The sequence below is a fragment of the Porites lutea genome, chromosome 3 (assembly GCF_958299795.1).
Source record: "Porites lutea chromosome 3, jaPorLute2.1, whole genome shotgun sequence".
Classification (NCBI taxonomy): Eukaryota; Metazoa; Cnidaria; class Anthozoa; order Scleractinia; family Poritidae; genus Porites; species Porites lutea.
The window spans coordinates 13,795,415-13,810,414 of NC_133203.1; the positions used below are offsets into that span (position 1 = coordinate 13,795,415).

Below are 15,000 nucleotides of genomic sequence, written 5' to 3' on the forward strand. Positions count from 1 at the left end.
ACTATAACCTGACGAAGACAAATAAGAATCCTACAATTTATTACTCAAAGGTGCGGTGCTCAAGTTTCAAGTATTCGCCAAAAAAAAAGGTTCCACTTGAACTTAAGTCATCTTCGAGGTTCTGTTTTTGAAGAGAGCAGTTAGCTTGAATACATACACAGAAGAGAGACGCCCTTGTAGCTCTTTATGCGGCTTTACCAAAAAATCGCACGACCAGAAACAAAAAAACATGCGACGTTCACCTTAATTGTTTTTGATTGACTACTGCTGTTAAGAGTTGATTGGGTACACTAAACATGGCGAATTATTTTCGATATCACTACATAGACACTCAGGACTTTACCCGCAAAGCCAGTCCTGAGAGCAGCGTTAAACTCATGTAGTTCTATAGTTCCCGATTCGTCAGGCCGGCCACACTCCATAAAAGTAGCCTACGGAAACAATGCATTTTATTATTTACAAATAAATCGGTAAAAAAGTCTACAACACGTCAAAGTCACTACCACCAAAACCACACCTGTTGTCTAAGGTTATGTTTATACTAAACCATATAGCTTTTCATGCCGACACGAAAGGCTATATGGTGTAGCGTGGACACCTATATGATATGTGACTCGCCAATTTAGAGATCGGCGCTACGCAGCTTGACTCCGTTAAGGAAATCGCGCCGAAGTCATAATATTCTTATTTGTGAACAGAAGCCCTATCTTGTATGGTGTTCGTGCCGGCGGCGCAAAAGATACCCGGTTTAGTGTGAACATAGTTCCCAGGTGATTATTTTGAAGAAATGCAGTAATAATCTGTGCTAAGGTTACCTGCCACTGATTCAGTAGTATAAACAATCCCTCGAATTCATTGAAACCTATTTTGCCACTGAAGCCTGGCTACTCAGTTGTTAAGAAAGCCATTTTACATTGTATACAAAATATGAAATATAGTACTGATATTATACCCGCACAATATACATTTTTATAAAATAACTAAGATAGTACGCGCGCTCTAATTGGCCGAGTTTAACAATATTCATTGCATTTATTTCAAAACATTTTGTTAAGTGTCGTCATACAAAGATCATACAGCTGTACAAACCTGCAAGTCTCCAAGCTGATTGCTGAGGAATTAAACAACATAAAAAGGAAGAAAAATAGCCATGATTATCACTAATATGGAAAACCAACTACAATACAGTGTGACTGTACATGGATCACTTGATCTATTCAAGGAACTCATTAAAGTATCCAGGTTTAGACAGACAGGGCGCAGTTGTCTGATGGCCAATCATCACCAGCCCGGCATTAAATTTTAATCCGGGTTTCTTTTTCTTTTGTTGAAAAGCATCTTCTCACATAATTTTCCATATTCTTTTTAGAGTATCCATCATCAAATTGTAGACAGAAAGAATTAAACTGAATTTGCTTTTCAAGCTTTCATATCTCAATTCAAATTTGGCACTGACACTGGGTTATCTTAACCCAGCTTCGGACAACCCGGCCCAGGAGCAATGCAATCCAATGCAACTGGCAATACTGAGATACATGTATCCTGACAGCTAGACTAAACCACTGAGGACAGTAAGAACTCTTTATATTAAATAAAACAAAATCAACTACATTTTGGCAAACCTCTTTTTAAAATTATTGTTCATTTGTTTTGTTTTGTTTTTTAAAGAATAAAAATGCAGTATTTTTCTACTGAGGTTAGCCTCAGAATGTAGATGTACAAATGTATTTCAGGCCATTGCTTCTCTCCACCAGTCTTTTCTGAGGTACTGTGTGGGCCCCTCTTTCAACTTAACACATTATAATATAAGTATAAAGAGTATAATTTGATAGGTATATTTTTTACAACCTTGTCAAGACTGAAACTTAATAATGGAGTTTAATAATGACAGTTCACTTTAATTCATCTTGGTTCATGTAATATAGGGCATAATTTCTCATAATAATTTTTGTCTCTGGATAGTAACTGAAAATAATGATAATTATTATGCCTATAATCTGCACCTCTACTTTTCCCATTTCTTCGCCTAGCTCAAAAAGGAACAAACCTGGCCACATTTTTGCCAATATCGGCTTGTGTGGGGGCAAGATTCAACAGAAATAAATATTATCAAACAAAATCAGTGCCTGAAATACATAAAATCATACTTACGACAGCAACTTCCTAAAAATCCCTCCAGTATGGTGGCATCAATTTTCTGATCCTGTACATAATAATGCATTTTAAGTAATGTACAATAATTTGTAAATGCCATTAATTTTTGAAATCAAAGGCAAAATTAAGGGGATGTACATGTGCGTGCAGGATCAAATGACAAATGGTACATCTGTGATAGTACAGAAAAGAGAATTTAGTGAATCAAGATTCTATTGTAGCTCAGTGGTAGAGCATCTGGACTAGTACCCAGTAATTTGTAGATTTGGTCCCTGATACAAGAACTTGATTTTTTCCCGCTAAGTTGCTTGTGTAACTATTCGACATGACATCATTCATCAACACATCATTTCTCACAACTTCTTTACCTACCAGGCTTACAAATTGCCCATCACATTAATTATTAATTAATATTATTAATTATTAATATTAATAATGGGTTTACACATCTTTGTAAGGGGTTTTGCAGGGCTTACAAACGAAGGGGCTTTTATGCAAGGGGACTTATAACCGAAGTAGAAAAAGCCCTTCAAAACAAACAAGAGGAAGGGGGAGGGGGGGGAAATCAGATGTATCTTTGTACATGGGTTTATGATTGGAGGCTCATAAGCCACAGTTTCTGATAATTTTTATTTGATATCATTATGAGTAGGTAAGCTATCAGCCATCCTGGGACACCCAGGTGCAGTCAGTCGGGTCGGGAGAAAAGGTGGGACAAAAGTTTTCAAGTAAGCGCAGAGGAGCCCCTGGGTACTGACTCTCACCAGACAATTTCCAAAAATTTAAGCGGATGCCGGCTCCTGATTGGACACAAAAAAATGATTTGTATTATTAAGCCCAATCAGCGAACACATCTCCTGAGAGATCGGCGCTGCGCAGCTTCGCTCCGTTACAGAAATCGCGCCAAAGTCACAATTATTCTTATTTGTGAACAGAAGCCCTATCTGGATTGGTGTTCGTGCCGGTGGCGCAATAGATACCCAGTTTAGTGTGAACCAGGAGCTAATCGGCTCCCGTGTGAACATAGTTCCCAGGTGATTATTTTGAAGAAATGCAGTATTAATCTGTGCTAAGGTTACCTTCCACTGATTCAGTAGTATCAACAATCCCTTGAATTCATTGAAACCTATTTTGCCACTGAAGTCTCGCTACTCAGTTGTTAAGGAAGCCATTTTACATTGTATACAAAATATGAAATATAGTGCTGATATTATACCTGCACAATATACATTTTTATAAAATAACTAAAGATAGTAGGCGCGCTCTAATTGGCCGAGAGGAGTGTTTGCATGAGAGTATGTAAACATGGTTGTGACGTCAAGATGTTAATGCTTTTCGCGCGCTAATTATGCAAGCACAAATTTGAAAAAATTTTTTAGTTCAATACTCGACAAGTTTACTTTATTTACCCATTCCTTTGTCGGCTGAAACTTGGAACATCTTTACAAACAAGCTGTGTCAATTTTGTTTTCACATTTTAAGCGAGAAAAATCCGTATTTTGGAGAGCATCTTTTTGCAAAACAAGAACCGATTACACGTGCAAGCTAGCCTTCGTGTACACAACTTTGCGACTGGTAAGAATTTCTCTTTTAATCAGTGCCATAACAAAGAGTTTTGCGTTTTTCTCAAGAAAGTTATTTTATAAAAGCAATAAAAAACTTTTTTCCTGTGTTTGCATAGCCTGATATAAACACTCGAGGGGTTGGGAGAATTCTCGACAGTTATGCAAACCCTTGACTTCATCTCGGGTTTGCATAACTGTCTCGAATTCTCCCAACCCCTCGAGTATGTATATCAGGCTATGTAGACATGGAAAACGTTTTCTATTGCTTAAATGTATTGCTGTGAAACAAAAAGACCAGAGGTCAACTTGATTACTGGAAAGCTTTCTTTCTTTTCATTTAGATCATTGGTATGAGTGGTTTCACACTGGTTTCATAAGAACTAAAATTTAGTTCGACAGTTCATGGTAGTTCCCATATTTTCACATTTCCTTTTTTGTTGTTTTTTGTTGTTATCTTTGTTTGATTTTGTAATCAATTTTGTTTTGTTTCGTATCACATATATTTTTTCGGTTTTTAATAAAAGTCCCAGTCCCCTCTCTTTGGTAAACAAAAAGTAAGGCATTTACATGTATTCAAGCAAAGACAGTAGTTATCCTCATGACAAAATATTATTATGCTTACATGAAGTCTGAAATGACATCCATCACTTCGCCCCAACCCCAAAAGCGGACAAATAATGACATTTTAGACAAGCTTACATGATGTGTATAGAAAATTTAATTCAGCATTCAAGGATACATTCAACATGGCAATCATCAACCTGTCAAAAGTAAAATTAAATAAAATTAAAATAATGAAATAAAATTACCCTAAACATTCTAAGTAAATGATGTGATCATTAAAGTAAGATTATTCCTGGCAGTCAGCAAAAATACAGTATGCACAATAAAGAACGTTAATTTTTTGGTCTCAAGAATTGATGTGGTATAAAAATAGTGAATGCAGTAATCATTTGGCCATGTGCCGACCTCATGAGTGAGGTTGGGGTTTGAAGGATGGGCAATGCAATTGCTGACGGTTAGCAGAATTCTTGGAAATAGGCTGAAAACAGATTTTTTAAGAATAATTAAATTAGCAAACATGACATTTTTGCATTAGTTGAAACACATCAAACTTCTGCAACTGATCTGAATGTAAGCAACTTCAAAACATAATCAAATTATTCATCATTCAACTTTGCGTTCCTGGGGGTATATTACAATCCAGTTTAATGACCACCTGCCAGTTGGCGTGTTAGCTTCATTGGCTGAGCGCTGCACCAGTAACACAGAGATTAGGGTACGAATCCCTACAAACCTGAATTGTTTCATATGCGTTTTTTTGCAACTGCTTAAGCTGCATCTTTACCTTTAACAATATTCATTGCATTTATTTCAAAACATTTTGTTAAGTGTCATCATCCAAAGATCATACAGCTGTACAAACCTGCCAGTCTCGAAGCTGAATGCTGAGAAATTAAACAACATAAAAAGGAAGAAAAATAGCCATGATTATCACTAATATGGAAAACCAACTACAATACAGTGTGACTGTACATGGATCACTTGATCTATCCAAGGAACTCATTAAAGAATCCAGCAGGTTTAGACATACAGGGTGCAGTTGTCTGATGGCTGATCATCACTAACCTGGAGTTTAATTTTAATGCGGGTTTCTTTTTCTTTTGTTGAAAAGCATCTTCTCGCATAATTTTCCCTGTTCTTTTTAGAGTATCCAATCATCAAATTGTAGACAGAAAGAATTAAACTGAATTTGCTTTTTAAGCTTTCATAAATTATCTGAATGTGTGGTTCCAGAAAATATCCATACCCCCCCCACAGATGGTTCTTCCGATTAGACCCCCCCACCCTCTCGGAATTTCCGTTCCAGAGGGGTCATGTATAACCCCCCCACCCCCCAGGAATTTCCTATTTTCCTTTTCATGGTCTTAATTTGCCATATTTAGAGATAATCGACCGTGTACCGCTTAAAATTAACTGCTCTCATCTTAAGACACATTTTTTTTTATAATCTTTGAGCTATTTGTAATCTTTTACAGGACAATATGTATTTCTTACGTAGGTAGAGCACGCTTGATAGACTAGAAATGTTGATAGACTAGAAATGTTGGACGGACCGACCGTTAGCTGTTTAGAATCAACCGTTAGATCATAAGAGCAATCCGTTAGAGCGTTAGAACAAATCGTTAGAGCGTGTGGACAAATCGTTAGAGCGGAGATGATAGCGAACTCCCAGCAAAGAAGACGATCGACGTTTGAGACAAACATCTTGAAGTTTTTTTTCTCGAAAGGGCATCTACTTCTAATTTTTGTTGTGCTACAAATCAAAATAATCCACATATACTTAAGTATGTCTCGTATGATCGATCGCGTCTTTTACAACCCTGCGGAAAACTATTCTCGTGGGCACCCCCTGTACCCCTGGGAAAATTCTACCCTTTAGCCCCCCCACCCCCTAGGAATTTCCATTAACCATCCGTGGGGGGGGGGTATGGATATTTTCTGGAACCACACAATTCAAATTTAGCACTGACACTGGGTTATCTTAACCCAGCTTCGAACAACCCGGCCCAGGAGTAATGCAATTAACTGGCAATATTGACATACATGTATCCTAACAGCAAGACTAAACCACTGAGGACACTAGAACTCTTCATAAAATAAAACAAAATTAACTACATTTTGGCAAACCTCGTTTTAAAATTATTGTTTATTTGTTTGTATTTTTTTTTAAAGAATAAAATGCAGTATTTTTCTACTGAGGTTAGCCTGCGAATGCAGATGTACAAATGTATTTCAGGTTGACGCTTCCCTCTACCAGTCTTTTCTGAGGTACTGTGTGGGCCCCTCTTTCAACTTAACACATTATAAAATAAATAGAAAGAGTATAATTTGATAGGTATATTTCTTACCACCTTGTCAAGACTAAAACAAATTATATATTTAATAGTGACAGTTAACTTTAATTCATCGTGGTTCATGTAATATAGGGCACAATTTATCGTATTAATTTTTGTTTCTGGATGGTAACTGAAAATAATAATATTATGTCTAATCTCCACCTCTACTTTTCCCATTTCTTTGCCTGGTTCAAAAAGGAACACACCTGGCCACATTTTTGCCAATATCTGCTTGTGTGGGGACAAGATTCAACAGAAATAAATATGATCAAACCAAATCAATGCATGAAATACATAAAATCATACTTACGATAGCAACTTCCAAAAAATCCTGAGCTTGATAAATATCCCTGCAGTTTGTTGGCATCAATTTGCTGATCCTTTACATAAAAATGCATTTTAAGTAATGTACATGTAAATGCATAACCATTAATTTTTGAAGAATCAAACGCACAATTAAGGGGATGTACATGTACATGCAGGACCATATGACAAATGATACATATGTAATAGGTCTAGTACAGAAAAGAGAATTTAGTGAATCAAGATTCTCTTGTAGCTCAGTGGTAGAGCATCTGGACTAGTAGCCAGTAATTTGTAGATTTGGTCCTGATACAAGAACTTGACTTTTTCCTGCTGAGTTGCTTGTGTAACTATTCATGACATCATTCATCAACACATCATTTCTCACAACTTTTTTACTCACTAAGCTTACAAATTGCCCATCACATTAGTTATTAATTAATATTATTAATTATTAAAATTAATAATGGGCTTACACATCTTTGTAAGGGGTTTTGCAGGGCTTACCAACGAAGGGGCTTATATGCAAGGGAACTTATAACCTAAGTAGAAAAAGCCCTTCAAAACAAGCAATAGTAGTGCTGAATTCAACCCAATACAAACAAGAGGAGGGGGGGAATAATCAGATTTAGTATATACTAAAACAGTGGATAGTGTTTTTCGCGCGCTCTGATTGGCTACTCAATCAGTGAATATCCTGCACTATTCACTGATTCACCTCCAGTTCCTCGGAGCGAGCGACGGCAAACTCGCGTAAGTTGCAAGCAAAATGCCTTCCCGGTTTGCTGCCGTAAACAAGCAAAGAAATTTCACAACTAATCAAGCCAGCTGTTTCCGAAATACAGGAAGAAGGTGACAAAGTTTCGGTTGGAAATTTTAACAGGTAAAGCTTTGTCTTTTTGACACGAATTTATGGATAAAACCGGTGAAAAAGTTTTTTGTTTACAAATGCAAATTAAGCTGAAGTCTTGCCTACTTTATTTAGTTGAGTTGTTCATAAATAAGCTTAAAACTAAATTTAATAATCTTTTTTTATAGAATGATTTTAAATACAAAAAGAATTCACAACTCCTTTTAAAGAAATTTCCCCGTAAGAGCTAAACAAATGCCTTCAAAAGTTTTAGTTGTTGGCAAGAAAAAGCGACGGCCGCGGCCGCCCGGTCATTACGCGCCAAAATTGTAATCGTTGGCAACAGTATTTGATCAGTTAAAAATCGTCATTTTTGTGCTCAATTATCTCACTGTTTTAGTATATACTAAAACAATTATTCACCTCAGTGTCGGTGGCTAGTCGTGGATATTTACCTCACTGCTTCGCAGTTCGGTAAATATCCAGGACTAGCCACCTCCACTTCGGTGAATAATTGTTATGTATCTTTGTACATGGGTCTATGATTGGAGGCTCATAAGCTGCAGTTTATGAGAATTTTTATTTGATACCATTATGAGTAGGTAAGCTATCAGCATTCCAGTCCTAGCAACATGGCATAATATTAAGCTCACAAGTCTCTAATACTTCCGATAACTCAAACCCTTGCTAATTTATGACTAGAACTTCACACTAACTCGAAGCAATTTTTGCTTCACTTCAGATCATATACCCTTGACAACTCAAACCATGTTATATTAAAGTGCGTGACAAGTTGGTAAAAAAACATGTGCTGATCGAAGTCCGAAACTTTGAATTTATTTCAAAACAGTCATGTAAATTCTTTGTCTTTACTTTTTGTCACTCCAGTTCAAATTCAGTGTCCATCCCCAAGGCTGTTGCCTAACAGGCACCCAGTCGCAGAAATCAATCAAGTAGAAAAAAACCTCTAGCAACCTGGGTATTAAAGGTTTAAGGACAAGAAATTATAAAAGGACATTGGCCCTTGACTGTTAGCTGACCTTTGCCATGCTACTATTTGTGCCCTTGGGTAGGATAAAGAGTACAATTTGAAGCTTATCAATGAACCGATTAGTACACCACTTGCCGTGTGCTAGAAGTTTGACATGTTAATAAAGTTATTATTTTTTCTTTTAATGGGCTCCTGGAAATTAGGCTTTGCATCCTAACTTTTTATTTTAGGAGCGGGCTCCCAAAAATTTTTTCAGGCAGGAGCCACGCATCACTGCACACTTTGTTGCTCTAATTGCATTCCCTCCCCATCCATTTCCTTATTTCCTTACTTCCAGATATTTGCTTTAAACTCCCAATAACTCAAACTTTTTTTAATTTTCCTAGAAGGTTCGAGTTATCAGGAGTCACCTGTAGCTCAGTGATAGGGGAACTACAGTCACCAGAAAGTCACAGTTTTGACTCCTCAGATTGTTTCTTCTGAGTCGTCTGTACTACTGACTTAAACACGAGACTCTTCATATTATATACGTATTTACCAAGCTTAAAAATATTCCACACCACATTGAATTCACTAAATAAAAAATTTAATTTTATCGCAGAAGGGTCTTAGACAGAATTAGTATTAATATTATAATCAAAACTTTTGATGTGTTCTGGATAAGAAAAGACAGTACTGTACATGTAGGTCACCTGCAACTATTCAAACCTGAATTTCATTTTTAACTCCAACATAACATGTTAAAAACAGCTGTAAATCATTTGAATAATATTATGGCTTACCGCTCCAGCAAGAGCAAGAAAGTTGCGATAAAGAGGATCTTGCTGCATTCCACCTGCAGGGTAGCCACCTGGGAAACCTAGATAGCCCTATTAAAAATAAAACAATAGTAATAAACACTTAATGACTGGTCCCAAGGAAAACAGTTAGTTTTGTTTCCTGAGAATCTCAATGTTTCTAAAATTGTTGCATAATTGCCACAGAGGCACTAACTACTAACACAAAATAACAAGGCTGTGCTTCGGCAGAGCCTGGTGGCCTGTGGTGCCTAACTAGAAATACTTGGCACCCTGGCTGGATTTCACAAGTTCAGAGCACTGGGGTCCCTTCAGATTTTCTTAGAGCACAGAAGAATCAATCTGTTCATTTAATGTTCTTTGACGCAGTTGAAGAGATCTAGGCTACAAAGTCTTTAGAATTCAGTATGCATGTACGTGCACAGGAAGACATGTAGTGTCCTAGCTCAACTACACTATATGATCTATTGAATTATTATTTTCTGTACATAACAAATTTTTTGTCTAATCATGTATTAAACCCTTCTGATACAGATCAGCCCAGTCACTTGTAAGGCGAAATAAATTAAATACAAATGAGAGATGAAGATATTTCACTGACCATAAGATACGGAGTGTATCGTTACTTTGTGAGCTTTCCGATGCAGGATCTTTTTTCTTTTTTAGCATACAATGAGTTCAATCTTGTACAAAAGTTGCAAACTCAATACTTCCATGGAAAAAAACCTTGGAAAATTACTCACTATCAAGAAAGTAAACATGATACTGATGGTCTAAACTGCAAACTAGAAAGCCTTCTGTCGTTTTGGATGTTAACGAAAGTGAGGAAATCAAAGTGTTATATGTCACAAATACATTTTCTGTGACGAAGTCAGTGGGACCCAAATATAATATACAGAAGGTTCCAATCAAATGACTTCCATTTGTAGCTATTTGTGCAAGCCACTGAGGTTTTGATTTGTACGACCCAATAAATATCTAACTAGCTCCTTACTTACCCCACCATATCCAGGGTTGTCATTAAGAGCCGGGGCCGGGGATTTTCCCCGGCTACTAAGAGAGTGGCCCCTGCTACTTTTATTGGAAAATAGAACAAAAATAGAACCAAAAGAAATCCCTAGCCGTTTGATTCCCTGCCTACTTGTTGTATTTACCCGCCAACTTGAAATCTTAGTGACAACCCTGAAATCCACCGGCAGGTGGAGCCAAATAGCCTGCACAAGCCATGCCTTTGTACTGCAAACTAGAGCAGAAAAAAATGAATGCTCTTGCAAGCTTACTAATTTCGCCCGCCGAAACAAACCGTCTTCGAAACCGCAACCGAGAAAAATTTCCAGGATGTCAGCTGTTAGTGACCAGTCACAATAGACCTTTTTACCAAGTGAGGAGTATTATGGGATGCCCAGGGGGCACTCCAGCATTTACGCACGCTTTTCGAGCAAAAAGAGAACTTCAATGCATGTTCCTCGGCAAAGGGCAATCACTATTACATCCAAACACGGCAAAACAATCTTTATTTTCCTATTACAAACGTTATCTACGAAAACTGAAAGAAAAATTGACCCAAAAAGCGTGCGTAAATACTGATGTGAGTATTCCGAATCGGGCTCATGCCCCTTGGACATCCCATAATACTCCTCAAATCCAACTGAATTCAATATGACTGCCATATTGGTAATATATAGATTTAGAAAAAAAGCGAAGCTCTCGATAATATTTATAGTTTGCTCAATGAAATGTAAAATCGTGTTATGCTAAAGGTGATATTCGCAACGAAGATTTTTAGCGCAGCACAGCGTTGCTATGTTGGAACAATGTTGTAACAATTCGAAACAATGTGGCAACAATGCTGCAACGCTGTGTTGCGCTAACAATCGTCATTGCGAATCGTCTCGTACAACATCTGTAAAGTTAACTGCTACGAATGGTTTTATAAATATGAAAGGATGTTCTTCAAATGATATCAAGAGAAACTTGATTCAATAACCAAAAAAATGTTGATTCACGTCGATAGTTCCCGAGTTTTGCTATGTAATTCTGGCTTGATAAGCAATGAAGAAATGCATGCATAAAATCGAGAACATGCCTTTACAAACCTCTTCAGTTTTTTCCCATCCTTGACAAATGAGCCAATCTGCTTGTTTTTCAAGTAAAATCCTCTGTGTAGTTATATTCTGATAGGAAATCGCGAGATATGTCCAAGTTTGCACGCAGTAGCAAAAATTCCAAAAATTGGAGAAATCGCAGTTTTTGCTAAAATTAACCAAGTCAAGTGTTAATGCCTAGTAAGGCATCTGAAACCTTCGATGGCGGTATCTGGGCAGCCATGTTTATTTCAGAGACAAGTAGAGTGGTCAGCGGTGTAACGGTGTCATGTAATATTAAGGAAATGTCCTTTTTCTTTTCCTGGTCAAATTTTAAAATAGATGTTTTATTATTCCTTTACATTCAAATTGACTGTTAAACAACATTAAAGTGGTTTTGCTCCTTTGAAACCTGGCGAAACAATGTAAATTAGGCCTGAAAAAATCGCAAAATAGGACAATTGCACGATGACGATATTTGAATACAACTACCAGGATTCATTCCGGTTTTGCTTTGTTATTTAAGTTTGTCAATCCCGCTGAGGATTAAAGAACAATAGCCTTAATTTGCACAAGAAAACAACAAACTCAAGGATTCTGGTAGTTGTAGTAAAATGACATCATCGTGCAATTGTCCTATTTATCGCATAATAGCGGAGCCTCTCGCGCGCGAAGCGCGCGCAGCGGAGCACCATGGGTAACAAAATGTGGTAATCTACCAGGAGCCCATGGGCTCCTGAATCTACCCATATGGGTCCCCATCCGAGAAAATTTGGTAATCACGTGACCGTACGCTCGACCGTCCGTCCGCACCACAGGCAAAGAGTACTAAAGTGTGACGTCATAAAAATGAAATTTCTGAACTTATGGATTTGTCAGGATATTCTGAAAGAGCAATGTCCAAGAGGCCTACTTGCCAAAAATGAGCATTTCGGGGCAAATTGTATCTGAGATCGTAGCCCGGCAGGAGCCCATCAAATCAGAAAACGGAATCAGAAAACTCAGAATCAGAAAACTCCATACAAACCCTTCTAATTGTTTTTTGGGTCGACCCAAAAACAAAATTTAGAAGGGTTTGTATGGAGTTTTCAAAGCATAACTGGGCTACGATGTCAGAGACAATTTGCCCCGAAATGCTCATTTTTGGCAAGTAGGCCTCTTGGACATTGCTCTTTCAGAATATCCTGACAAATCCCATAATTTCAGAAATTTCATTTTTATGACGTCATCACTTTAGTACTCTATACCAATGTTAAATACCTCAATCAACAGGTATGGAAACTCAAATGCAACTCGAGGTTCTTTTGGCGGGAAATCGAATAGCCACCCGCGTCTTGTAAAGCAGAGGTAGCTAAAGAGTCAATAAAGACGAAACCGGAAAGCGGAAATTGTTTCTGTATCCGTGTTTTCTAAAGTATTAAGCTTAGATTAATTGTCATGTCCACAAATTTGGAATATAGAGTAAGAGAAAGGCAGAGAAAAACAGAAAAAGCGGCAGGCCAGCGAAACTCAACGAGAAAAAGGGCGACAGAGATCTAGAGCGAGAGATAAAAAACAAAGGAGACATTTTTTTTGTTGGAAGAACAACATGAAAATTTTGTAGCGGCGGTGACAATGCAAGGAGAAAATGAGTGAAAAAAACAAGTGAACGAGGACACGTACGACATTTCCTCCATAAAAAAGTTTCTGGAAGTTTCACGTTGTAGTCGTGCAAAAAAAAGGGCAAAGAAATGTACAAGAATAGTGTGTTGCACGTGCAAAGTTGCTTTTTTGCTAATTATAGACCTATTGTTGTTTTTTCACCGTTCTCCGGCGTTGCCTTCGCCGCTTAGTATTACACGATTTTATATTTTGTTTGAACAAGCTATAAATATTATCGAGAGCTTCGCTTTTAGCCCTGGCTAAATCTATATATTAGTCCTATCTTATCGCACAATCTACCCTAAAAATATCGCACAATTTCTGATTTTTTATCGCACCCTATCACATGGCCTGTTATAGGCTTGCTACATCCTATAAGCATAAAAGTAACTTGTTTTGTTGAAGTAAATAGTGTGATTTCTTGCATCAAAGAAAACGAGGATGGCTAAATCGCGTGGGTAGGTGGGTCGTGGGTAAGTGCGTCGTAGGTAGCAAGTCATGGGTCGCGGGCCGTGCGTCGTGAGTCACGGGCGAGTCCTGCGTCTTACAGCTGTACGTATTTTGACCGTTAAAAGTCCACACGTAATTTTTGAATAAAGCGAGACCGCTCCATCTCTTTTCCTCCGAATATCAAAACGGTTTGATGTCTGTGAAAAGTAAGTCAGAAGTAAGTCAGAGAGTATCCAACCTTCACCTACATTTTATATAGCATGCCTATGACCACAATATCATCCCTTTCTTGCAAAATTTCTTTCCATTTGAAATATAAAATATATAATTATATGCAACAACCAGAGCGTAATAGACTCTCTCCTCGTTTGTCAACTGAATCAAAGTACTTTGTATCTGGCCTTCAGAATAAATTGCTATCGCTTATCTTACTTACTGTATACCTGCCAACTTTTTTAAATTTATAGGCGTGACGTTTTTATCTTAAAAGTGCCTGGATTTTTCTTGGGGGTCCGATAATATCCGAAGATGTTCCAAAGAGTTTCGTTTAACACAAACCAACAAGGTTTACGCAGGCTGGCGTTACTTGTCTAGTTCGCTACATGTTCGCTACTAACATGCCGAATTCGCTGTTTTAATTTCTCTTTTAACCATAAACCACATGCAATATCTGTAATTTATACTCAGCAGAATTCAGCGTTGACCCTGTTCCCGTAAAACGATGAAACTTTTGAAAGCTAATAATATTTACTCCGGCAATCAAGGTACGGCTTATGAAAAAAAACTTCGTTCCACTTATTACTTTTTGATCGGTGACCGATCGGTAGCTCCTAGACGTTCGTAATAAGAATGATCAGCGATACGATTAAGAGGAAGAGATCTGAGAATCCCAGGGGGGGGGGAGGGGGGGGGGACTCCACATATGAAAGGGGTGGGGAAGCTCGTCGTCTCGCTTAGGGGTGTAAATTTCGGATTTTGGTCTCACTTAGGGTGTTCTGGGCAAAACGCCATCATATTTAGCCGTGAAGGTCTCGTTTAGGGTTGCAAGCGAAAAAATATAAAAATATATATATATATTGTCTGTGTTTTAACATGGTCTCTTTTAGGGGTCAAAAAAAGATCGGTCTCCTTTAGGAGTTTAATTCAAATTTCCGACGAACATCCCCACCCCTTTCATATGCGGAGTCCCCCCCCCCCCCACCCCACCGGGCTGAGAATATATTGACCCGGTTGTGTTGCAAATCAACGCATGGATGCACGATTGC

The 15,000-nt window shown here is 37.8% G+C and overlaps 1 protein-coding gene across 2 annotated transcripts in view; it reads right to left on the minus strand.

Moving 5' to 3' along the window:
- The window catches only part of LOC140929396 (sorcin-like), a 19,666-nt gene that overhangs the window by 1,261 nt on the left and 3,405 nt on the right, over positions 1-15,000 (minus strand). The window contains exons 2-10 of one of the 2 annotated variants that reach the window (XM_073379197.1): positions 9,546-9,632; positions 6,930-6,999; positions 5,146-5,167; positions 4,459-4,480; positions 3,234-3,302; positions 2,152-2,203; positions 1,090-1,111; positions 344-431; positions 1-8 (exon numbers count right to left, since the gene is read on the minus strand). The exon at positions 1-8 is cut by the window's left edge and continues 104 nt beyond it. In XM_073379197.1, the coding sequence (XP_073235298.1) occupies positions 386-431; positions 1,090-1,111; positions 2,152-2,203; positions 3,234-3,302; positions 4,459-4,480; positions 5,146-5,167; positions 6,930-6,999; positions 9,546-9,632 (390 nt within the window). In that variant the 3' untranslated portion in view covers positions 1-8; positions 344-385. The remainder of the gene's footprint in view (positions 9-343; positions 432-1,089; positions 1,112-2,151; positions 2,204-3,233; positions 3,303-4,458; positions 4,481-5,145; positions 5,168-6,929; positions 7,000-9,545; positions 9,633-15,000) is intronic. The other variant, XR_012164721.1, reaches the window with a different exon arrangement.